This window comes from Sminthopsis crassicaudata, chromosome 3, assembly GCF_048593235.1.
Source record: "Sminthopsis crassicaudata isolate SCR6 chromosome 3, ASM4859323v1, whole genome shotgun sequence".
NCBI lineage: Eukaryota > Metazoa > Chordata > Mammalia > Dasyuromorphia > Dasyuridae > Sminthopsis > Sminthopsis crassicaudata.
In genome coordinates, this window is record NC_133619.1 from 252,573,491 (window position 1) to 252,601,035 (window position 27,545).

At 33.0% G+C, this 27,545-nt stretch overlaps 1 protein-coding gene across 1 annotated transcript in view; it reads right to left on the reverse strand.

Annotated features, from left to right (window-relative positions):
- SAMSN1 (SAM domain, SH3 domain and nuclear localization signals 1) overlaps positions 1-27,545 on the reverse strand; it is a 178,521-nt gene that overhangs the window by 103,293 nt on the left and 47,683 nt on the right. The window contains exons 3-4 of the mRNA XM_074300439.1: positions 17,790-17,916; positions 13,872-14,221 (exon numbers count right to left, since the gene is read on the reverse strand). Coding sequence (XP_074156540.1) covers positions 13,872-14,221; positions 17,790-17,916 — 477 coding nt within the window. The remainder of the gene's footprint in view (positions 1-13,871; positions 14,222-17,789; positions 17,917-27,545) is intronic.

The following is a 27,545-nucleotide window of genomic DNA, read 5'->3' on the forward strand; positions in this document are numbered from 1 at the left end:
AGCTAGGTGGTGCAGTGGTTAGAGCGCCAGCCTTGAAGTCAGGAGGACCTGAGTTCAAGTCTGGCCTCCGACACTTAACACTTCCTAGCTGTGTGACCCTGGGCAAATCACTTAACCTCAATTGCCTCAGCAAAAAAAAAAAAAGAAAAAGAAAAAAAGTCTGAGAAAATTTTGGTTATATTAAGTTTAAAAGTTTTTGCACAAACAAAACTAATGCAAAAAAGATTAGAAGGTAAGCAATAAACTGGAGAAACATTTTTTTTCATCCAAAGGATTTGATAAAGGCCTCATTTCTAAAATATATAGAGAACTGACTAAAATTTTTAATAGTTCAAGCCATCCTCCAATTGATATTGGATATGGATATGAAAGGATATGAACAATTTTCAGATGAAGAAATTGAAACTATTTGTAGCCACATGAAAAGGTGCTCCAAATCACTAATGATCAGAGAAATGCAAATTAAAACAACTCTATACCACTACACAACTGTCAGATTGGCTAAGATGACAGGACAAATATTGGAAGGGTTGTGGGAAAACTGGGACACCGATACCTTGTTGGTGGAATTGTGAATGGATCCAACCATTCTGGAGAGCGGTTTGGAACTATGCCCAAAAAGTTATCAAAATGTGCATACCCTTTGATCCAGCAGTGTTTCTATTGGGACTATATCCCAAAGAGTTCTTAAAGGAGGGAAAGGGTCCCACATGTGCAAAAATGTTTGTGGCAGCCCTCTTTGTAATGGCAAGAAACAAGAAACTGAGTAGATGCCCATCAATTGGAGAATGGCTGAATAAATTATGGTATATGAATGTTATGGAATACTATTGTTCTGTAAGAAACAACTAGCAGGATGATTTCAGAGAGGCTTGGAGAGACCTACATGAACTAATGCTATATGAAATAAGCATCACCAGGAGATCATTATACATGGCAACAGCAAGACTATACAAGGATCAATTCTGATGGACATGGCTTTTTTCAACAATCATTTTCATTTGTTCAGTGATGAAGAGAACTATCTACACCCAGAGAGAGAACGTGGGAAATGAGTATGGAACACAACATAGCATTCTCACTCTCTCTATTGTTATTTGCTTGCATTTTGTTTTCTTTTTCAGTTTTTCTTTTTCTTCCTTCTTGATTTGATTTTTCTTATATAGAAAGATAACTGTATAAATATGTAATACATATGTATAAATATGTACATATTTTGGATTTAACATGTATTTTAAATATTTAACATATATTGGACTACCTACCAGCTAAGGAAGGGGTGGGTGGGAAGGAGGGGAAAATTTGGAACAAAAAGTTTTGCAAGGGTCAAAGTTGGAAAAATTACCCATGCATATGCTTTGTAAATAAAAAGCTTTAATAAAAAATATTTTTAAATCTTGTTAGATAGATTTCCAAGTATTTTGTGCATTCTGTAGTTGCTTTGTTTTCTAGTATTTTTTATTTGAAAAACAGAAAAGAAACACAAAACAAAATAAATTAAAACAAAAGAGCACATTGTCATAAGCCCAGCAGAACATCAGGGACTATTCAAAATGTATAACAACAAATTATGAGATCAAAAATGTATATATATATATATATATATATATATATATATATATATATATATATATATATATATATGTATGTATATATACATATATATGTAGAAGAAACTATATCCCTGACTGTCCATTTTTTCTTTACTTCTTATTAAATTGTTCTTTGATTCACTATTACACATTTTATTCTTTTTCCCCTGTTCATCCTCTCCACCACCTCCAAGTGAGCTACAGTTAAGAAAAGATATGTTTATATATATGTATGCAGATATATACATACATACACACACTCACACATGCACATTTTTCCTATCCCCACTAATTCTTTAATTAAATTGTGCTATATAACTTTTCTTATATTACTTAACTTCCCCTCACAAAAGGATCCCTCCTTTGTCTTCTTCCCTCACCCTTTGCTTCCACTCTCCCTATCCCTCCCCACTTATTTCTTTATAGATTTTAAAGTGTGCTATATCCTTTATGGTACATATGGTAGTGTTTTCTATTGAACCCATTCCCAATATGAGTAGTTTTTCAGAACTACTAGTCCTTCTCATCCCAGTTCCTCTGTGACTATTCTCCTTCTGCACCTCATTTGCATAACATGATTACTATTTTTTACCTTAACTCTGCAAGTTTTTCTTTGGAGCTACCCTATGTTATGTGATCTTCATCATATAGTATAGATTTCCCATATTTAAAAAAAAACAAACAATGTCTGTGTTTAAAGAATTTGCTCATGCTGAGTTCCTTAAAATTGTTCTTTGATATTGGCTTTTATATGTTAAATTTTCTGTTAAATTTAGGTTTCATTGATAGAAATCCCCATTTTTTTCTCTTCACATCATAGATAATTTTTCTGAATATGATATTTTTGGCCACAAATCTAGTTCTTTTGATTGTCAGTAGATATGATTTTAGGATCTGTGGTCTTTTATTGTAGCTGCTGCTAAGATTTGTACAATTCTAATCTTAGCTCCAGTGCATTTGACTTGTTTTATTTTTGTTTCTTGGAAAATGTTATCTTTGATCTGGAGGCTTCAAAATTTGGCAATAATATTACTAAGTGTTTTCCACAAAGTATCTCTTTGAGGTGGTGATAAGTGTATTTTTTCTATTTCAACTTTCCCCTTATGTTCTATCATTCCAGGATAATTTTCTTGGACTATTTCCTGCATTATTGGGTAAAGATTCTCTTTTTCGGTCATGCAAAAATTTGCAGTCCAATTATTCTTATGTTTTCTCTTCTTGACCTGTTCTAGAGAGATATCATTTTTCTTATGTTTCACATTGTCTTATTTTCTCATTCTTTATAATCTGTTTTGTAATTTCTTGATCTCTCATAGCTTCACTGTCTTCTCCTTGCTCAATTTTCATTTTCAAAGAGTTATTTTTTATCTTTCAGATTTTGTGCCTCCTTTTTTTAATTGGTTATTTTTTTTAATAATCTTTTTGTTTTTCTTGGATTTTTAAATATTTTTTCCTCAATGTTTTTCATTTGATTTTTAAATTCTTTTTTGAGTTCTATAAATTCCTTCTGGGCAGGGAACCATTTCACATTACTCTTTGAAGTAAATGTTTTTTTTTTTTTTTAACTAAAGTATCCTCCTCTGAAGATGAGCATCTGTCTTTCTTATTCTCATAATATGTTTCAAAAATTCAAAAATGAGAAATCTTGAGGAAAAACTAAAATTTAAAATAAAATAAAAACCTTGCAAGAAAAACAAGAAGACTATGAAAAAAAAAAGTTAACCAACTAGAAAAGGAGATACAGAATCTGAAAGATGAACCAAACATAACAATTTCAATCTTTCTTCTTTGTTGGTTCATTTTTTTTTAAAATAAGAGGTATTATTTTGACCAGGAACCCCAAACCAAGAGCTCCATCCTCCTGCAAGTGCCCACATCCAGCAGCATCCCTGCCCTGCTGCTGCTGCACTCACCCAGTGCATCTTGTGCAAAGCAGCATCTCAGAAGCCCAATTGGTGTTCCCAATCAGCCATGGTTCACTTGGTCTTCCAGGACTCAAACTGCAACTTTACAGTCAGGGAGGTAGAAGTCTCTGTTGCTGAGGCTACAACCACATCCATCTAAACTGAGGGGTCCCTACTTGATGTTTTTGTGGAACTAACCTGGAGGTATTTGCACGTCAGACAGGTTAATCCCTCAACCCTGGGGCTTCCTCTACATCTTCTCAAGTGGTATTAGGAAGCTCCCAAGTCTTCCTGATTTTTCACCATTGTAAATATGCCCTGAGGAACAAATTTGTTCAATTTGTGGAGGATCTAGGGAGCTTGAAATTTACCAATCTACTCTGTCATCTTCCCAGAATCCTCTTCTGTAGTTGTTTTAAATTGAATTAATCTTTCTATCTATTCCTACTGGCAATAAAAAAAAATTCTGATGATTTTTAAAAACTTATTTTATATCCTACAATTTCATTAGTGTTGTTTCAATTACTTTTAGTTAGCTCACTAGAGTTCTCATAGTATTATCTCCAAAAACTTATCTTTGTATTTCTTCTATTACTATATTATTCCCTAAGCTATTTTTTCTTCTCTTAATGTTATAGCTACCATTTCTACTACCATATTAAAAGCTAGACATGACGATGAACTGGGAATTTCCATATATATTTAGTTTATAAAAGAAAAAATATGATGTTACAGATCTCTATTATATACAATTTGTCTAACTGTGTGTATATAAAAATATTTTTAAATTAGAGTAAATAGAAGACAACAGAAGAAAGAAAAGAAAGTATCACAGTCAAAGAAGATAACTATGAGAATTACATGTTGAATTCTTTTCAGTTTCAAGTGAGTATAGTGATCTTCACTGGAATCAATTCATAGTGACTTTGGACACAGGATTTCAGATGAGATTGTTTTTTGGAATGTGTTCAGATCACCCAAAATGAGGCACTCAGGCTCTCCACATCATGTGGGTGAGTATAGCCTCTTTTGATTGATTTTGTAGCCAGAAGAGACTGTAAATTTCCAAAAACAAAACTTATCCTCACTCTTTCTGACTCCCTTTCTTTTCCATGCTCTCTTTCTCTGCAGCATTAACAAGATGAAGATCACAAGTTAACTACGGTGTGGACACCATGAGCTGAACTGGTAAGAGAAAGACTTTCCTTCCTCTATTTTTTCTTACCCTTTGGCCCTGAAGTTTTCCTTGATCTTGATTCCCATCTTGGAATCCATAGAGATGTTGAAGTGAGAATTCCAAGTGTGATGGTTAAGAAAGTTAACCTGATGGGGAAGACCTAAGAAACCAGGATTCCTAGGACTCAACTCTGAGAGGATTTGGAATTGGAACTATGGGTGTGTTCTACTAGGAAGTGAAGTGAACTATATATTTATTGTATTTTTTAATTAAATGTTTCTTTGCAAAATCTAATTTGACTGTTAAATAAATGTGGAGTGGAGGAGAACCACACTCTAAATTTGGGAACACTATTACTGAAGAATGAATTCAATGACAAAGTGCCTAGAAACTTCCATCACTTTGAAGATTTTAGGCAACCATGAAGAAGAGACGATATATAACATACCTGGTATTCAGACAGTGAGGGTCTGGGTAGTCAGAATTATATATACAATAAGTCCAACATGCTATTCTCACAGCTATCCTATTTAATTGTGGTTCTTTCTGACTTTCCTATAATATTTTTCCACTACGAAATATAAAAATATTGATTTTTATTAATCACCTTCTCCCATCTACAAGAAAGAAAAAAGTAGGGAAGGAAAGAAGGAAAAAAGGAAGGAAGGAAGGGAATGAGGGAGAGAGGAAGACAGGGAAGAAGGGAGGAAAAGAGCAAGGGAGAAAAGGATTGAGGGAGGAAGGAATAAAGGAAGTAAGGGAGAGAGGGAGGAAAGGAGGGAGGAAACAAAGGAAGGAGGAAAGGAGAAAGGAAAAAGAAGAGAAGAGGGAGGAAGAAGGAGGGGAGGGAAGAAAGAAGGAAAAGAGGAAGAAGGAAGGGAGGGAGGGAAGGAGGAAAGGTAAGAGGGAGGGAAAGAAGGAAGGAAAGAAGGAAGGAAAGGAGGAAGAAAGAGCCATTGTGTCTGGATTATATAAGTATAGTCAAGCAAAAACAAGTCTCATAGTTGATTAAAATCTTAAGTCGTTCTGAATTGATCATTTGCAAAGTAGTTATAGTATAACACAAATTGTTCTTTTGGTCATTTGACTCATATACAAATTTTTTCTTTAAAACTATCTTTTTCTTCATTCCTTGTACCAAAAAAGTAATTTATACACTAAAATTTGTTTAGCCATTTCCTGAAATAAAGAAAATCTTAGTTTCTCTACTACCACAAAGTAATGCTTACTCTTTACTACCTTAAAAAGAAATACAATCGCTATTTTCATATTTTCATACATTTAGATCATGTTGTCTATTTAAGTAATGGATATTGCATTTTATCAAAAACTATCTTTTTACATCTACAGATACAATCACACTTTTATTTATTAATGTGGTCATTTATATTGATAATTTTCTTATGATTCAACCAACTCTAGATTCCTGATGTAAATCCAACTTTATCATAATATCTAGTCTTTGTGCTATTTTGTTGTAGCTAATAATTTTCTTTGGCTGAGGCAATTGGGGTTAAGTGATTTGCCTAGGGTCATACAGCTAGGAAGTATTAAGTATCTGAGGCCAGATTTGAACTCTGGTTCTTCTGACTTCAGGTCAGTAGCTAATAATTTGTGTGTGTGTGTGTGTGTGTGTGTGTGTGTGTGTGTGTGTGTGTGTGTGTAACATATTACTTTTTTTTTTTAGAATTTTTTTCCCACAGTATATATGCATGAGTAATTTTTTTATAATATTATCCCTTGTATTCATTTTTCCAAATTATCTCCCCCTCCTTTTACTCCCTCCCCCCCCCATGACAGACAATCCCATACATTTTACATGTGTTACAATATAACCTAGATACAATATATGTGTGTAAATACCATTTTCTTGTTGCACATTAAGTATTAGATTCCGAAGGTATAAGTAACCTGGGTAGATAGACAGTAGGGCTAACAATTTACATTCACTTCCCAGTGTTCCTTCTCTGGGTGTAGTTACTTCTGTCCATCATTGATCAACTGGAAGTGAGTTGGATCTTTATGTTGAAGATATCCACTTCCATCAGAATACCTCTTCATACAGCATTGAAGTGTACAGCGATCTTCTGGTTCTATTCATTTCACTCAGCATCAGTTCATGTAAGTCTCTCCAGGCCTCTCTGTATTCCTCCTGCTGGTCATTTCTTACAGAGCCATAATATTCCATAGTCTTTATATACCATAATTTACCCAACCATTCTCCAATTGATGGGCATCCATTCAATTTCCAATTTTCAGCTACAACAAAAAGAGCTGCCACAAACATTTTGGCACATACAGGTCCCTTTCCACTCTTTAGTATTTCTTTGGGATATAATCCCAATAGCAGCAATGCTGGGTCAAAGGGTATGCACAGTTTGATAACTTTTTGGGCATAGTTCCAAATTGCTCTCTAGAATGGCTGGATTCTTTCACAACTCCACCAACAATGTATCAGTGTCCCAGTTTTCCCACATCTCCTCCAACATTCATCATCATTTGTTCCTGTCATCTTAGCCAATCTGACAGGTGGGTAGTGGTATCTCAGAGTTGTCTTAATTTGCATTTCTCTTGATCAGTAGTGATTTGGAACACTCTTACATATGAGTGGATATAGTTTCAATTTCATCATCTGAGAATTGTCTGTTCATATCTTTTGACCATTTATCAATTGGAGAATAGTTTGATTTCTTATAAATTAGGGTCAGTTCGCTATATATTTTGGAAATGAGACCTTTGTCAGAACCTTTACTTTTAAAAATATTTTCCCAATTTGTTACTTCCCTTCTAATCTTGTTTGAATTAATATTGTTTGTACAGAAACTTTTTAGTTTGATGTAATCAAAATCTTCTATTTTGTGATCAATAATGATCTCTAGTTCTCCTCTGGTCACATATTCCTTCCTCCTCCACAAGTCTGAGAGGTAGATTATCCTCTGTTCCTCTAATCTATTTATTATCTCATTCTTTATGCCTAAATCATGGACCCATTTTGATCTTATCTTGGTATATGGTGTTAAGTGTGGATCCATATCTAATTTCTGCCATACTAATTTCCAGTTTTCCCAACAGTTTTTTCCAAATAATGAATTTTTATCCCTAATGTTGATATCTTTTGATTTGTCAGAGATTAGATTGCTATAGATGTACCCTTTTTTGTCCTTTGTATCTAATCTGTTCCACTGATCTACCGGTCTATTTCTTAGTAGCTAATAATTTTTAAGAACATTTTTTCATCAGTAATCATTAGGAAAATTGGTCTTTAATTTTATTTCTTTGGTTTTCTCTTAGTTTCAGCATCAAAATAATATTTGCATTATAGAAGGAACTTGGTAGCATTCCCTCCTTCTCCCACACAATTTTTAGTTATTTTTGTAAACAGTTTGTGTAATATTAGAATTAATTGTTCTTTAAATTATTGATATAATCCATTTTGAATACATCTGGTTTTGAATTTTTTTTTAATTTTTGAGAGCCCATTGATAACTTGTTTAATCTCCTTTTTTTCTGAGATTGAGTTTTTTCAAAGTTTTGCTTCTACTTCAGTTAATGTGTGATTTATATTTTTGTAAATATTCATCATTTCATTTGAGTTATTTTGCATATATTTGGGCAATAACATATTAGAATTTATTATAACAATGTTTTAAAATTTCTTCTTCATTTATTATTAATATTTTTTATCATTTTAATACTAGTAATTCAATTTTCTTCTTTCTATTTTTTCCCCCTGAGGCTGGGGTTAAGTGACTTGCCCAGGGTCACACAGCTAGGAAGTGTTAAGTGTCTGAGGTCACATTTGAACTCGGGTCCTCCTGAATTCAGGGCTGGTGCTCTATTCACTGTGCCACCTAGCTACCCCTTCTTTCTATTTTTTAATAAAAATTAGCCAATAGTTTATTTTATCTTTTTTTTTTTTAATAGCCTTCAGTTTGTCTATTAATTCATTTTTTTTTCTGCCATTCATCTCTTCAGGATTTCTATGTTAGTGTTTAGTTTGGGTTTTTAAATTTTCAATTGGGGAGGTGGGGTTCATTGTTGCTTTTTCTCAATTTCATGACCAATTTCTTGTGTTCTTTTTGCCTTCTTTCATGAAGGTATGTAAAAATACAAGTTTTTTCCCAAGGACTGATTAGCCTGCAGTCCCCAAATTTTACTATGTTGTTTCATTGTTTCTTCTTTAATTAAATTATGACTCATTTCTATGATTTGTGATATGATGCTATGACTTTGACTTACTAATTCTTTAGGATTGTTATTTGGTTTTCAATTGACTTTTAATCTTTTCTCTTATGGAGCTCAATTTCATGCAATTTTTATTTCATTGTGGTCAGAATAGAATATGTTTCACAATGTGTCATTGCTGCATTTGTTTATGAAGTTTACGTGCCCTAATCCATGGTCCATTTCATAAATGTGTCATGTTGAGAAATGAGGAGAAATTTTGAAATGCAAACAAATCATGAGATAAATGAGAAGCAACTAGTCAGTGAAGTGGACAGAGAATTGCACCTAGAGTTAAAAAGAACTGAGTTTAAATACAGTCTCTTATACTCACTAGACTGTGATCCTGGGCAAGGCACTTAAAACTTCTGTCTACCTTAATTTCTTCATCATTAAAATGAAATAACAAGTATCTACGTTATTGTGAGGATAAAATGAGACAATATTTTATACTTTGCATACCTTAAGACAGCATATACTGCTATCTATTTTTCTTTAAAAAGATGTATACAAATGAGCAATTAGAAGTAGTTTTAAGATATGTTTAGATGTTTTAGATATGTTTAGAAGTCCTTTATTTCACTAAAGATCCAGGATTGATAAAGAACAGGATTATACTGTTTTGTTAAGTTATTTATGTTTGTACAACTATATATTTTTTCCTTTTTAGGAATATCATAATCTATGTTCTATGATCCCTGTAGCTATTGTCTCCATTTTTTCTTAACATAAATTGTAATAATTCTGATTGTTTTCTTTTCATTGACTATTAATATGAAAATCTTTACCACCCAGGCTCAACAAGAGTTGAACATACCCCTGATGGCACTGAATTTCTCCAAGTTATATCATAATGTGCTATGAAATCCTTAGCTGATAAGGACACCAGTTAATCTAACGAGGGACCATACCCATATAGACTAGATCTATTTCAGCAGCTGATGATTTCCTTGTTGCGCTAAAATTCTGATCCATTACAGATTTAAAAGAAAAAAGTTCTAGGACTTCTTCAGGAATTTCTGACCCATTGAGGTACATACCTAAGTATTATCTCAATTACTTGTCATTACCAATAGGAAATATCAACTGCAGAAACATATCTTTTCTCATAAAGTAATCTCTTCCTCCTGTACTTTATGTGCAAAAAAAGTTATAACCTAAAATATAGTCCTACAATTGCTAAAGAAGAAAATACCAGCTCCGCTAAAATGAAAGTTGATCTTTTCCCTTATGTCATTAATACAGAATATATGGATAGGATATAAAAAAAATGTTTTGCACTCATCCAACTTCTTGGATGAGCATCTCAAATCTCAAGAGCAAGTGATCTCATTAAGTTTACCAAACCAATCTAACTCTTCATACATTGCTGAATCTCCCCATCAAATCCACTGAGATTTTATTTTTTTAAATGATGAATATTATTGTTTAAAAATATAAGTGATATCTTGACCTTCTTTGGTTATAGAACTGTTTATATAGCTATTTAATTATATGGTAATAATAGGGTTGTGCCTAAATAAAAAGAAATGTATAAATCAGCATTAAGGTATGTAATCTATATACACATAAAATATATTCTCATTGATCCAGATAAATCAAAATTTGTTATAATCTTGCTAATAGCAAAAATGTATTTACAACAAATAACATAACTTAAAATTCTTCCTCTCAGTGAGGCTTTTTATTAAAGGAAGAGTGATACACACACTTGGTATGTAGATAGATGTATATAATCTTTGGATGTATGTACAAATGTGTCTACCATTATTCTATTTTAAAACTAACAATAAAAAATTATTTCTTGCACCTTTATTCATTCAGCATATTATTAGTAAGATCATTTAAACTGTTTGAGTTTTAGTGTCTTCATCTTAAAGTCAGATAACAATACTGATACTTCAGAAATTTACTGTGAGATTCAAATTAGATAATGGATGTAAAATATCAATTCATATCATATATGAATTCAAGGTATTATTATTCCATTCACTTAACAAAGTATAATTGTAAAATGTTCTCACCTATATTTATAAGCATTCTGTCTGCTTCCACAATATTTCTCAATCTGTCCCTTCTCTATTTCCATTGTTATAGATTTAATGTATAGCCATTTGGACTATTGTTGTAACCTACTAATATTTTCTTTTGTCTCTATTGTCTTCTCTCTAATCCATCCTTTATAGTGCTTTTGAGCTGAAATATGAGAAATAGCCCATGATCAAAATTCTGCACTACCTACCTATATCCTGCTAATTAATGCCTGTTCTGTTCTGCATTTACCTTCATGTCTTTTATGTGCTTACCATCTTTTAGCTTTGGATGTCTTTCACCATCTTCCTTCTTCACTTTTATTGATCAGCAGAGCTAGCAAAAATCATGAAATTATGCTGAATATGTCTACTACAAATTTAAGCTATATAAACATCTGAGTCTTCATTTCAGTCTAATTCATTCTTTATTCCACTCAACACAGCAGCTGTTCCAAATCTTTTCATTCTTCCTAAAACTTTCCCCCTTCCAAAATACAATCCACTGAGTGGTCTCATATTTCATAAAAATAATTTTTAATAATAATAATTAATATGTATTCAATTTACTTTTCTATGTTCTTCCCTGGATTTCTCCCTGGTTTTTATTTTGCCTTCACTCTTAATATAGATATTTCTGAGAGGATATTATGAGCCTTCTTGTATTCTTTCTTTAAAATTTTTCTCTTAGCAAGCACATCAACACTTAAGGTTAAAATCATTAGTTCCATGCAGACAACTACCAAATTCATAATAGAAACTAAAATCTCTCCATTTCCTATTATAAATCTTCATCTATATGTTCTTGTGATACTTCAAATTCAACATGGCCCAAATCAAAATTTTACTCTAAAATTTTTTCATGACTTTCCTGTTTTCATGAATAGTACCAAAACTTACATTGTCACTAAAACTGAAAACCTCAGTGTTATCTCTGATTCTTTTCCCATAAAATTACTAAATACATAGTTGTTTTGATTCCCTTATTTAGCAACACTTATTAAACTTCTACTTTGTAGTGTGTATTATACTAAATGCTAAGGATAAAATGTGATATTAGATATAATTATATATATATCTATTTATCTTTCCAACATCATCTCATGCTTCCCCTATGTATTCTGTCTTCTAGCCAAAATATACTCTTTCTTGTCCAGAAGCAGCTAGATGACACAAAGTAAATATGAAATGATATAAGAATAGAGAGAAGTGTGCCTTAGGTTACTCTCATTCATATGAAATGAATGAATAAAGGTTTAGTTTATATTTGTGAAAGGACAAATATAAACTAAACAACTTGCTGTAAAAATACAAAGAATTCAACAGGGAAAGAGGAATGGCTAATTGCAGTTAAAAAGGAGTAGAGTCCTGAGTAGAATATACTCACAATTAAAACAAATTTGGTGAACTGAAGTGATGATTGAAGAAGGGGAAGGGCAAGAAAAAAATAACAACTAGAAGCTAAGAAGAATTGCCTTTTAGACAATTTAGAAATGTTGAACAAATTGTGATGTATGAGCATAATAGAATATTATTCCATTATTAGAAATTATGAAATAGATGATTTCAGAAAATCCTGCATAGCATAAAATAGTGCAGAGTGAATTCAGTAGAACTTGGAGAAAAATGCACACATGGACAGCATTGTAACAAGTTCAAACACAATCTTAAACAATTACTAGTGGTAGGCTCTTGGCAAGCAAGTTAATCTGTCTCAATTTCCTCAACTATAAAATAGAGATAGTAGCAATACTTACTACATTACTTTGTTATGAGGATCAATTAAGTTAATATTTATAAAGTGTTTAGGATAGAGTCCAACACAAATGTTTATTCTTTTCTCCCTATATTCCAAGTTTTTTCCCACACATTATCTTTGTCTATATTCTTCCTTGACCCTTCCAAGCGTAAACTTTTAAAATTTTCTTCATTCTTTATAAATCCATTTCAATTCTTACCCTTTTGTGGTAAGGGAGAAAGGGTGGTAGTCCTAGGAATCAGGATAATTTGGGATATAACCTCAACTCAGATTCTTATTGTTCCCTTATTTATAAAATGGGTGGAGGGGATGATAACATCTACCTCTTAAGGTTTTGTGAAGACAAAATGATACAATATTTGTAAGGTACTTTTTGCCTTCAAAACATTAAAAAAAAATCACTCTATTATATAGAAAGTCTTTTTTGATCCACCCTACCCACATAGTTGGATTTTTTTTTTTGCTCTTTTTGAGGATTTTTACAATATCAGTACATCTCTTAAGTACTTTTATTTTGTATTATCGTTATTTGTTCTAATTCTATATTCCTTAAAAGTAAAAAACTTTGACTTAAAATTTCTCCTACTGACTAGCAGAGAACATTAAACTTGCCAGTTTATTAATATAGTAAATATTCATTGAATTGATTTAAACAGACAGGCTAGATATTATAGATTCTATTTCATGCATGAAGAAATCGAGGCTTAATAGTAACTTGCCTTTGGTCATACAACTATAAAATAGTGGACTTGGGGCCTCACATCCTAGCTATAAGATTAGCATTCTTTTTATCACAGCCAGCATATTGCCTACACTGATTCAGGAGAATTTCATTTTCTACTAAATATATTTAACATCACATATGTCCAAAGTTCCATATGTTAAGATGTCCTAAAATAATCATGAATATTTTTGAAAACATCGTGGAGTTTTCTTGTTCATAAATAGTAAATATGTCCACACTTGCAAAATTGCCAAATATAGTTATTATTTTTTTTCTGTTTTTGTTTTGTTTTATTTTGCTTCTGCTAGAACTATAGTGTTTATTTAGCATAACAACATTTGGTAGAAAATAAATGAAAATTTAAGAACTTACTTTTTTTTTTAGTTATTATAAATATCAAAATTGGATGATGCACATTTGTTTCAGTTCTATTATATTTTTGAAAAGAAAAATACACTTACCCATGAATGTGGCAAATCCATATCTATGAGGGAAGAAGTGAGTATTGAGTGGTGAGCAGAGCAAGTATAGCTTCCCCATCTTCCAGTTTGAGAAATCTGAAAATCATGTGGCCAGAGCTGATTGTCAGTAAATGTCTTCCAGTCATTCCATGCAGGAAATTCATTTCCTGAGTGCGGTGAAATATCTTCTAAATAGATTGTTTTAGATGTATAAGATGTTCTCAGTGATGGAGAAATGAAATCCATTCTACTTTCAGTTTCTTCATTTTTCATTGTGTTATCTTTACAAATTTTCTTTTCTTGGGATTTCATTAGTTTCATGCATGAAATCAATGTGTCATCTTCCTCTTCTGAGTGATTATTATCTTGGGGCGAATCTAAATAACAAAATATTTCTTTGAAAATGAACCAAATTGACCAATTTATTTCCACCATATTCATATTTACAGATTTATAAAGGTGTATTAAAAAGTGAATACTATTTTGAGTAAAAACCTAATATGTCAAAAGGATAATAATAAAAAAAATCTAGCATTTACATAGAACTTTAAAGTTTACAAAATACTTTATATGTTATATTTGCTCCTCACAAAAGATCATTTTAAAATTATTTAAAATTTAAAATAATTTTTAAAAATAAAAACAAATTTTTCATCTTTTTAGACAATATCTATTGCATCTAATTAGATTTGCCTCCCCTGAATACTGGCCAAATTTAGGATAGTAAATTGGAATAAACTTGAAGTGATTTGAAGGAAACATAGTCTCAAAATAGAAAGAAAATATTCCTTTCCCACCAAAAATGTGTTAAATTTTCCTTTGAGTACAGGTTAGATGTTGTTGGAATTGATCATTTTAGGATTCTATATTTTTATCAGTAGTCACATGGAAAGAAAGTCTCAAGAAAGACCTTATATGCTTAATTCCTAGGAAAGAATTTGATTCAGTCCAATATACATCTTAAGCATCTACTAGATGCAAGTCACTGGGCTAGGCTTTGAGAATGCAAGGACAAAAATCAAACAATTTTTTTCTCCTTAAAGAGTTTATTACTTGGGGGCGTGTCATGATAGTAGATGCTACATAAATTAGAGGAGAAGTCTCATGTAGCTTGTAGTGGCTGTTTTAAAACAAGCAAGAGATTTTATAAGATAGACATGAGAAGGGAGTACATTCCAGATGAAGAATTATTTTTGTCAAAACATAGAGGTGGTAGAATTTTTGTGAAATGAAATCATGCAGTCTCAGAGGTAGAAGAGATCTCAAGAAGCCATAGAGTCCAAACTGTAGTTGACTAAACTCTACAGCAAATGATCATAGCATTTTTGTTTGAAGACTTTTGAGAAGGAAATGATCATCAGTTGATTATTTTTAAATATTAGTGATTTTTTTTTTTTTTTGCTTTTTTTGCTGAGGCATTTGGGGTTAAGTGACTTGCCCAAAGTCACACAGCTAGAAAGCAAGACCAGACTTGAACTCAGGTCTTCCTGACTTCAGGGCTGGTGCTCTAATACTAGTGATTTTTATTCAATGCATATAAATGTGTTTCTTTGTTGGCACTACTTGTGCTCATACAATGCTTCCATGCGTTGATCCACATTCTGTCCCACCTCAAGATTGTAATGATTCTTCTTTATGTTTTGACATAATTGAAGACAATTATCATACTCTTCCCCTCCTGGTCAAGTCTTTTACACACCAGGCTAATTATTCCCAATGTTTTCAACCCATCTTCCTATAGCATGCTTTTCATGTCCTTCATCATCTTTTTACTTTAATTTTAATCTTATTTTGGATACTTTGTATCATTGGATTTGAAACATTGTTTTGGGTATGGTCTAACTAGATAACATCACTATTTCAGTCTTCAACAATATATCTTTCAATAAAGTTTGAGATCACACAAGCTTTTCTGGATGCTATAGCATACCTTTCTCGTAGTTCTTCTCAAGTGCCTCATTATAATTATAGAGGTTATGCTAGGTTTTTGAAGGCTGTATCAGCAAAGTATATATGGTATAAGGTTCTTCATGCCAGAAATACATTAAGTACAATAATGGAAACAGTAGGCCTATGGCTGGTGATGAAAATCATCATTATAACTAGATTTGTCACTTTGTGACAAAGTATTTGACTAAAACAATATACAAAATAGAGATATAAAGTGGCCGTTGGTCCTCTAAGACTCTTCCATGTCTATATGATGGGAAGAGAGTGATAGAAAAGGTGGCAAAGTGCATTTAGTTTCTAGACATATGTATACAAAGGCTTAGCTATACATTTTCTAAATAATTAATTTTTTCAAGTGACCAATATGTGAATATCATTCTTGACATTCTTGCTATAAATGAATCTATCAGACAAATAAAGTCAGTTAAGTAAAAAAAAAATATTCAAAAGTAAATTTTTGAATTTTTAAAAGTAGCATCACTTCCATTAAACAGAGAAAATTGGTGTACAGTCAAGGGAAAAAAACCAATCCTACAAAAGTTTAATGAGAGATCTAACTAGGTGAAGTCATTTCAAAGACATTTAAAAATAAAACAGGAAGGAAAGAATGAATAGATGAAAAATAAGAAAGAAGATCTGTAAAGATTGTGAAAAAACAATGAAAATAGGGCCATCATGTTTAGACTCTAACATCACAATACTCAATAAATCTCATGAAGAATTATTCATAAATCAAATATTGAAAAGGTAGCTGTATTAGACCATGTATATATTAAAGAGGCCCTTGCCAAAGTCACAAAAAGTTTGAGAGCATACTATGAATAATATATATAACTTTAGATATCATGATTTATTTTACAAAAAAAAATGCCTTTCCATATTTTAGGTTTATATTTGCATAAAACTAGATAATAATGAACCGAATGTTACCCAAATACCGGATAATTAATTAAAAGAAACTTGAAGCAATTATACAATCCCAAAATAATGGAATTATAAATCTACCACCACCACCACCATATTAAATAGTACAATTAATTGTCTTGTGAGTAGAATATTGGTTTGGTACCATTCTTAAATTTTATATAGTTCTCAGTGATTAAATACACATAAAAGTATGAGTGTATATGTGTGTGATATATGCATATATATATATATATATATATATATATATATGAATATGCATATTTTTTCTAAGCCTGGGATTTATTTGTTCATAATTTATTTGTTCCCATTTGAGAAAATTCTCTCCACCTATGCAATATGACAATTTATAATTTGAAAGAATTATTTGAAGCATTTAGATAATGTGTCCATTGATTCCTTTTGATTATAATATTGTTTGGGGGGGGGAGCGAATAAAATACAGAAAATACAGAATAGTTTCTCCATAAATAGTTATTTTGTTCAGGATCTAATGAACACTAAATATCAGAAGTAGGCCTTGAATACAAGTCTTTACTACAAAAACGATAGATGCTAAAAATAAATTGAGGCTGGTTCAGTCCATTATGATATCATACACATATAAAGTATTGCAATGCTTTATCAATGCACTTTATACTCTTATAGAATTCTGTAAAGTACCTAGAGGTTAATGTGCCCAGGATCACACAGACAGAATGTTGAAATGTTGAAAATTGTTCAATGTTGAAAAATTATCCATGCATACATTTTGAAAATAAAAAGCTTTAATAAAATAAATAAGTAAACTTTATTTTTTAAAAAGTTACCTTTAAAAATAAAAAGATGCATTTTAAAAGACATATCCTCCATTGTTGCCTTCCCTAATCTCCCTCCATTAAAATAATTTCTGCCAAATAGGAATTTTCAGATTCTCTAATTTATATTTAAATGTATTTAATTTCTACTTTGTTTTAGAATTACAATAAATTTATTATAATCATTGCAAAATAAATAAATAAATTGTTTATTTAAGTAAAAAAAAATTTAAAATCTTGCTCTTACTAAGAGGTGTCAATGTTTGATTGAATTCATCCAAGCTATGCACACTGGCCTTCTTGGTTCCAACCAGCTTCCATAGTCTTTGTAATGTGCCCATTGATTCCACATGGTCATCATCTAATTCTGTGACCTAAGGTGAAAAAACCACAGTTTTAAGGAAATACACAATATTTTCTTCACAAAAAATCACATATAAAGTTTGTTAAGAATGTATCTATGGAAGATGGCGGAGAAGAAACACACGACTCAGTGAACGTCCTCACTCCCTCACAACCAATTAGATAAATTAAGTCTCAAAATTAGCTCAGGACTGATAGATACCACAAGGACTGGAAGCACGACTTACCAGCTGAAGAGAATCTGGAGTTTCAACAGGAAAGGTCAGTTCTCAGGGGAGGAATAAGAAAGACCAGCACAGACGGTGGGGTAGGGGCACACTGCGCCCATTGCGCTAGAAGGGGCTCTGGGATCAGAGAAGCCACTGAGGTAAAGGAATCTGGCACAGGCTGTTAGCTCTTCTCTGCTAATTATTTAGCAGTTCAGAAGAGAAAGCCAAAATATTTTAAAACTCAGATTAGATTCCCCCCCCCCCCCACCCTGGGGGTGACTCAGCAGAGAATCGGCACCAGGGGGTGTGGCCTCAGCTCCCTCCTGAGAATAGTTAAGAGACTGACAAGTGGGTGGATACGGCCCAAGGCAACACACACTGCCTAGCTTAGCTGGAGGGAGTGGAACTCAGCTCCAGGAAGTCCCAGAGAAGCGGAACCTTTGAACTAGGGACCGCGGTTTCTGGCAGACACTTCCGTTTTGAGCGCAGGGGCTTCTCACGTCACCTGCTGCAGACATCCACTCCCCACCCGGACACATAGACTGGGCTTCCTGCTGTCTTCACTATTCTACGCCCTCGAAGCACAGCAGTGCTAATCACCTCTGGGGCACTTCCAGGGAGAGGGTGGGGAACTCTCTCCCAGAGCTCTATCTTAGCTCGGGCTCAGGAGCCGCTGCATCCATCCCGTCTGGGAGGAAGCTGGTAAAGAAGTAAATAATTTCCTACCCCAGGGACAGACCCCAAAAGATTTTTTTAAGTATGAGCAAAAAAGCTAGAAAAACTATAGATTCCTTCTATACAGAGAAAGAGCGGGTATCCAACCCCGAGGAAGTTAACAGCAAAGATTCAGAAGATAACAACCTAAAGGGGAACGATTCCTGCCCCCCATCACATAACTCTCTCCTAGAAGAAGCTCTTAAAAAATTGAGGGAGATCGAAGAAAAATGGGGAAAGGAAAGAGAAGTTATGATAGAGAATAACAATGTCCTGAAATTGGAGTTGGAAAAAATAAAGAATTCACAGGAGATGCAGGGAAACAAAATTAGTGAATTAGAAAAGGTTAAAAAAACACAGGAAAGTAGGATTTCTGAATTGCAAAAGATAAAAAAGTCTCAAGAAAATAGAATTTCTGAATTGGAAAAAGAAAATAATTCTCAAAAAAAAAATTAGGGAAATGGAAAAAAATTCAATAGAGCAAAATAACTCATTTAATAACGAAATTGGGCATTTACAAAAAGAACTAAAAACTGTGAAAGAAGAAAATAACTCCTTAAAAGTCAGGATGGAACAAATAGAAATGAATGATTCACAGAGAACCCAAGAATCAGTCAAACAAAACAAAAAAAATGAGAAGCTGGAGAACAACGTCAAATACTTACTGGGAAAATCTATAGACCTGGAAAATAGATCTAGGAGAGATAATCTGCGGATTATTGGACTTCCCGAAAACTATGACCAAAAAAAGAGCCTAGATTCTATTTTACAGGAAATTATCAAAGAGAACTGTCCAGAGATAATAGAAACAGAAGGGAAAGTAGATGTGGAAAGAATTCATCGAACTCCTTCTGAAATAGACCCTAAAAAAAGAACACCACGGAATATTGTGGCTAAGCTGCAGAATTACCACACAAAGGAGAAAATCCTGCAAGCAGCTAGAAAAAAACAATTTAAATACCAAGGTGCCACAATAAGGGTCACCCAAGATCTGGCTGCCTCCACATTAAAAGATAGAAGGGCCTGGAACCTGATATTCCGAAAGGCAAAAGATCAAGGACTGCAACCAAGAATGAACTACCCAGCTAAGTTTAGCATCTTTTTCCATGGAAGAAGATGGTCATTCAATGAAACAGAGGAATTCTATATGTTTCTAAGAAAAAAACCAGACTTAAACAAAAAATTTGATCTACATCCACAAGACTGAAGAGAAACAGAAAAAGGTACACAGAACCCTTGAGAACTGTAACTCTGTTGTTGGTATATAAAAAATACTCAAGGATAATTTGATTTTACTGATATAAAAGAAAAAAAGGGGGGTGTAGTAAAGGGAAGGAGGTCGGTTCAGAAAAAGGGGAAGGAGTGATAAAAAGAGGGAAACTACATCCCAGGAAGAGACATAGAAAATACACCATATCTGAGGGAACTTAGTGAGGGGGAGAATCATTGTGTGAATCTTACTCTCATCAGAAGAGGCTCAAAGAGTAAATAATTAACATATTTGTTTTTCAGAGAATTTTCTCTCACCTCATTAAAAGGGGGGAGAGGAAAAGGGAAAAGGAAAAGGAGAATAAGTGAAGGGACTTGGAGGGAGGGGGGAGGGATCCAAAAAAAAAGAGGGAGGGTTGTGCGGCACAAGGGGGGTCTGTAAATTAAATATCGGGGAGGGGGATCAGGGGGGTCAAGGGAAAAAAGCATAAGCTGGGGATAATACGATGGCAGGAAATACAGAATTAGTAATTTTAACTGTAAATGTAAATGGGATGAACGATCCCATCAAACGGAGACGGATAGTAGATTGGATCAAAAAGCAGAACCCTACAATATGTTGCCTACAGGAAACACACTTAAAGCAGGGAGATACATACAGAGTAAAGGTAAAAGGTTGGAACAGAGCCTATTATGCTTCAGGTAAAGCCAAAAAAGCAGGGGTAGCTATCCTTATCTCAGATCAAGCAAAAGCAGAAGTAGATCTTGTTAAAAAAGATAAGGAAGGAAACTATATCCTGCTGAAAGGTAGCATAAATAATGAAGCCATATCAATACTAAACATATATGCACCAAGTGGTATAGCATCTAACTTTCTAAAGGAAAAGTTAGGAGAACTGCAAGAAGAAATAGACAGTAAAACTATAATAGTGGGAGATCTCAACCTTGCACTCTCAGATTTAGACAAATCAAACCACAAAACAAACAAGAAAGAAATTAAAAAAGTAAATAGAACATTAGAAAAACTAGGTATGATAGACCTTTGGAGAAAACTGAATGGCAATAGGAAGGAATATACTTTCTTCTCAGCAGTTCATGGATCCTATACAAAAATTGACCATATACTAGGACATAAAGATCTCAAAATTAAATGTAGGAAGGCAGAAATAATAAATGCCTTCTTCTCAGATCACAATGCAATAAAAGCTACATTCAGTAAAAAGTTAGGGGTAAATAGACCAAAAAGTAATTGGAAACTGAATAATCTCATCTTAAAGAATGACTGGGTGAAAGAGCAAATTATAGAAACAATTAACAATTTCACCCAAGATAATGATAATGATGAGACATCATATCAAAATCTTTGGGATGCAGCTAAAGCGGTAATAAGGGGAAATTTTATATCTTTAGAGGCTTATTTGAAGAAAATTGAGAAAGAGAAGATTAACGAATTGGGCTTACAACTTAAAAGGCTAGAAAAAGACCAAATTATAAACCCCCAACCAAAAATTAAACTCGAAATACAAAAATTAAAAGGAGAAATCAATAAAATTGAAAGTAAAAAAACTATTGAATTAATAAATAAAACCAAGAGTTGGTTTTATGAAAAAGCCAATAAAATAGATAAACCTTTGGTAAATTTGATCAAAAAAAAGAAAGAGGAAAATCAAATTGATAGTCTTACAAATGAAAAGGGGGATCTTTCCACCAATGAAGAGGAAATTAGAGAAATAATAAGGAGTTACTTTGCCCAACTTTATGCCAATAAATTTGATAACTTAAGTGAAATGGATGACTTTCTCCAAAAATATAGGCTCCCTAGATTAACAGAGGAGGAGATAAATTGCTTAAATAGTCCCATTTCAGAAAAAGAAATAGAACAAGCTATTAATCAACTCCCCAGGAAAAAATCCCCAGGGCCAGATGGATTCACATGTGAATTCTACCAAACATTTAAAGAACAATTAGCCCCAATGTTATATAAATTATTTGAAAAAATAGGGGATGAAGGAGTCCTACCAAACTCCTTTTATGACACAGACATGGTACTGATACCTAAACCTGGTAGATCGAAAACTGAGAAAGAAAATTATAGACCAATCTCCTTAATGAATATTGATGCTAAAATCTTAAATAAGATATTAGCAAAAAGACTTCAGAAAATCATCTCCAAGATAATACACTATGATCAAGTAGGATTTATTCCAGAAATGCAGGGCTGGTTTAATATTAGGAAAACTATTAATATAATTGACCATATTAATAATCAAATTAATAAGAACCATATGATCATCTCAATAGATGCAGAAAAAGCATTTGACAAAATCCAACATCCATTCCTACTAAAAACTCTTGAGAGTATAGGAATAAATGGATTATTCCTTAGAATAATCAGGAGTATATATTTAAGACCGTCAGTAAGCATAATATGCAATAGAAATAAACTGCAACCTTTCCCAGTAAGATCAGGAGTGAAACAAGGTTGCCCACTATCACCATTACTATTCAATATAGTACTAGAAACGCTAGCCTCGGCAATAAGAGCCGAGAAAGAGATTCAAGGAATTGGAGTAGGAAATGAGGAAATTAAACTATCACTTTTTGCAGATGACATGATGGTATACTTAGAGAACCCCAAAGACTCTGCTAAAAAGCTACTAGAAATAATTCAAAATTTCAGCAAAGTGGCAGGATACAAAATAAATCCACATAAATCCTCGGCATTTTTATATATCACTAACAAAATGCAACAGCAAGAGATACAAAGAGAAATTCCATTCCAAACAAATGTTGATAGTATAAAATATTTGGGAATCCATCTACCAAAGAAAAGTCAGGAATTATATGAGAAAAATTACAAAACACTTGCCACAAAAATAAAATCAGATTTAAATAATTGGAAAGACATTCAGTGCTCTTGGATAGGCCGAGCGAATATAATAAAGATGACAATACTCCCCAAACTAATCTATTTATTTAGTGCTATACCAATCAGACTCCCAAGAAACTATTTTAATGACCTAGAAAAAATAACAACAAAATTCATATGGAAGAATAAAAGGTCAAGAATTGCAAGGGAACTAATGAAAAAAAACTCAGAGGAAGGTGGTCTAAGTGTACCTGATCTAAAGCTATATTATATAGCAGCAGTCACCAAAACCATTTGGTATTGGCTAAGAAATAGACCGGTAGATCAGTGGAACAGATTAGATACAAAGGACAAAAAAGGGTACATCTATAGCAATCTAATCTTTGACAAACCCAAAGATTCCAACATTAGGGATAAAAATTCATTATTCGGAAAAAACTGTTGGGAAAACTGGAAATTAGTATGGCAGAAATTAGATATGGATCCACACTTAACACCATATACCAAGATAAGATCAAAATGGGTCCATGATTTAGGCATAAAGAGGGAGATAATAAATAGATTAGAAGAACAGAGGATAATCTACCTCTCAGACTTGTGGAGGAGGAAGGAATTTATGACCAGAGGAGAACTAGAGATCATTATTGATCACAAAATAGAAGATTTTGATTACATCAAACTAAAAAGTTTCTGTACAAATAATACTAATGCAAACAAGATTAGAAGGGAAGTAACAAATTGGGAAAATATTTTTAAAAACAAAGGTTCTGACAAAGGTCTCATTTCCAAAATATATAGAGAACTGACCATAATTTATAAGAAACCGAACCATTCTCCAATTGATAAATGGTCAAAGGATATGAACAGACAATTCTCAGAGGAAGAAATTGAAACTATATCCACTCACATGAAAGAGTGTTCCAAATCACTACTGATCAGAGAAATGCAAATTAAGACCACTCTGAGATACCACTACACACCTGTCAGATTGACTAAGATGACAGGAACAAATAATGACAAATGTTGGAGGGGATGTGGGGAAATTGGGACACTGATACATTGCTGGTGGAGTTGTGAAAGAATCCAGCCATTCTGGAGAGCAATCTGGAATTATGCCCAAAAAGTTATCAAACTGTGCATACCCTTTGACCCAGCAGCGCTACTACTGGGATTATATCCCAAAGAAATACTAAAGAGCGGAAAGAGACATATATTTGCCAAAATGTTTGTGGCAGCTCTTTTTGTTGTAGCTAGAAACTGGAAGATGAATGGATGTCCATCAGTTGGAGAATGGTTGGGTAAATTGTGGTATATGAAGGTTATGGAATATTATTGCTCTGTAAGAAATGACCAGCAGGAGGAATACAGAGAGGCCTGGAGAGACTTAGGTCAACTGATGCTGAGTGAAATGAGCAGAACCAGAAGATCGCTGTACTCTTCAACAACAATACTGTATGAGGATGTATTCTGATGGAAGTGGAAATCTTCAACATAAAGAAGATCCAACTCACTTCCAGTTGATCAATGATGGACAGAAATAACTATACCCAGAGAAGGAACACTGGGAAGCGAATGTAAATTGTTAGCACTAATATCTGTCTGCCCAGGTTGCATGTACCTTCGGATTCTAATGTTTATTGTGCAACAAGAAAATGATATTCACACACATGTATTGTACTTAGACTATATTGTAACACATGTAAAATGTATGGTATTGCCTGTCGTCGGGGGGAGGGAATAGAGGGAGGGGGGGCAATTTGGAAAAATGAATACAAGGGATAATATTATAAAATATATATATAATAATAATAAAAAAAAAAAGAATGTATCTATGAATTTTCCCAGTGTGACTTTAAAATGGCCAAATGATGACAAATACAATTTTGAAGTTTGATTTACAAAACATTATTCAGTTAATGTTAAGAAAAGAGAAAGATGGTATAGTTACCTAGTCATATCAATAGAAGACAATGTTTACATTTTTAATAATGCTGCAAAAATGAATGGGATAGATTATTCTGGGAAAGGATAAAGAGATAAATAGTCTGTGATTCCATTAAATAATTCATAGATGAAAAACTCTTCCAATGCAGATTGAAACCTCATCTGAAACTTATAGACTTAACTGCCTGAGAGGTTGAGTGATTTTCCTATGGTCACACAACGATTATGACAGAAACAGGTCATAAATTCAGATTTATCTGGTTCCACATTCAATTCACCTTAACCCCCATTATCTTATCTTCTTCCACACCAACTTTCCTATAGGTTAAGATAGATTTATAACCAAGAAAAAGTATATGTTACTCCCTCTTTGAGCCAGTTCTGATCAGATTAAGGTTCAAGTGTCCACCCTCACCTACACTATAAAAGTTCTTTTGTACTGCTTTTATGTGAGATAATTTACTCCATTCTACTTCTCCCTTCCCACTTTTCTTAATGCATCCTTTTTTTCTCACCATTTAATTTAATTATTTCATCAGAGTAAACTCATATCCACTGTAGTCTATCTATGTATACTCCATCTAACTTCTCTAGAAATTATAATTTTCTTAGGAGTTATAAGTATCATTTTCCTCATGTAGGAATGCAAATAGTTTAACCATATTGAATCTCTTATTATTTCTCTTTCCTGTTTACTTCTTGATGCTTCTTTTGAGTCTTGTATTTGAAAAAAATATATTCTGTTCAGCTCAGGTCTTTTCATCAGGTATACTTGAAAGTCCTCTTTTCACTTATTGTCCATTTTTTCCATGGAAGATTTGCTCAGTTTTGCAGATAAATGATTCTTTCTTATAATCCTAGTTTTTTTTGCCCTCGAGAATATTATATCCCAAGCTTTCCAGCTCTTTAATATAGTAGTTGCTAAATTTTGTGTTATCCTGCTTTGGCTCCATATTTGAATTATTTCTTTTTGATTGTTCACAATATTTTCTCTTTGATCTGGGAGAATATTCTTGAGAGTTTTAATCTTAGGGTCTCTTTCAGGAGGTTATTGGAGCAGTTTTCCTTTATATTTATATTCCTTATAATTTTTGAAATATGATGTCTAGGATCTTTTTTTTAACTATGGCTTTCAAGTAGTCAAATACTTTAAAAATATCTTTCCTTAATCTACTTTCCAGGTTACTTATTTTTCCAATGAGATATATCACATGTCTTCTTTTTTTGTCTTTTAATTTTATCATTTTTTATTGTCCCATGGAGTATTAGCTTCCATTTACCCAATTGTAGAGCCAGAAAACTCTGGACAAGTATACTTGAAACAAAGTGTTAACTCAGTGGAGTTGATGAAAAAATTGTTCTCTAGTTCACATATATATTTGTACTTAACATGGTGTTGTAATGGTCCTCTAGTTCACACATATTCAGTATACTATAATGTAATTACAATAAGATATATAATGGCTAAGAAGGACTGAAAAATAGACATCATATCTTTGACCAGCCTCTTGGTGGCCCTCATGCCTCCTGCACTAAGATCAAGGCTGGCCCAGAATAAAGAATCTAAACTCTATTCTTGATCATTCTCGTGATGTCTATCCTGCTGAGACCAAGGCCCATGTGAAGAATCTCCAGAAAGCTAGCCTGAACATTACACCCAATTCTCATTTTTAAGGAATTATTTTCTTCAGTTGACTTTTCTACCTCTTATTCCATTTGACCTATTTTGCTTTTTAATGCATTCTTCTCTTTGATGAATTTTTGTATCTCCTTTTACCATTTAGTCTATTCTTTTTTTAAGGTGTTATTTTTCTCCAATATCTTTGTGCCTCTTTTACAATGTCATTGTTTTTTTATAACCTCCATAAATTACTCTCGTTTTTTCCCATTTTCCCCTCTGCCTTTGTGATTTGATTTTAACTCCTTTTTAAGCTCTTTAAGAAATATTTTGGGGACCTGAGACCAATTCAGATTTTCTTTGATGCTTTGTATGTAGTTGCTTTGACTTTCCCATCTTATTTAGAGTTTGTGTTTTGATCTTCCCTGTTACCACAGTATCTTTTTATGGTCAGATTCTTCTTGTTATTTTCTCATTTTGCCAACCTTGTTGGGCTCTACTCCCAGAATGAAGGGAGAACTGTCCCAAGATTCAGGGGTTTTTTTTGTTGTTGTTGTTTGTTTGTTTGTTTTTTTGTTTTGTTTTGTTTTTGTTTTTTTTGTGGTGAACAAGGTCTAGGATTATATAAGTTTTTAGTTCTTCCAATGTGGTCTGATCTAAGGAAAGGTGTATTTATTACATAGATAGGCTGCAATGAGTATTCTCTGGTCTAAGAGTGATAACAAGCATTCTTTTCTGCCCAGAAGCTATGACCAGAATCCTTGCTCCCTTGCAGTTATATACTCTAGAGTATTATTGTTCCTTTTTCTCATGTGGCTGCCATCTGCAATGCAAAAAATAACTGCAACCCATGCCAGCAAAGGGCCCTATAATCTCCTAAAGACCAGTTGCCCAACCTGCTTATCATCTGGGTGTTGAGAACTCCAGAAGCTACTATTACAAATTCAGTTACCACCAAGGTTTGCCAGGGTATGGTCTGAACTGACTCATGGTCCCCTCTCATTGTAGTTTGACAGACATTTCCTATCAAACTTTAAAATTATCTTGGGCTGGAAAATTATTTCAATCTATCCTTTT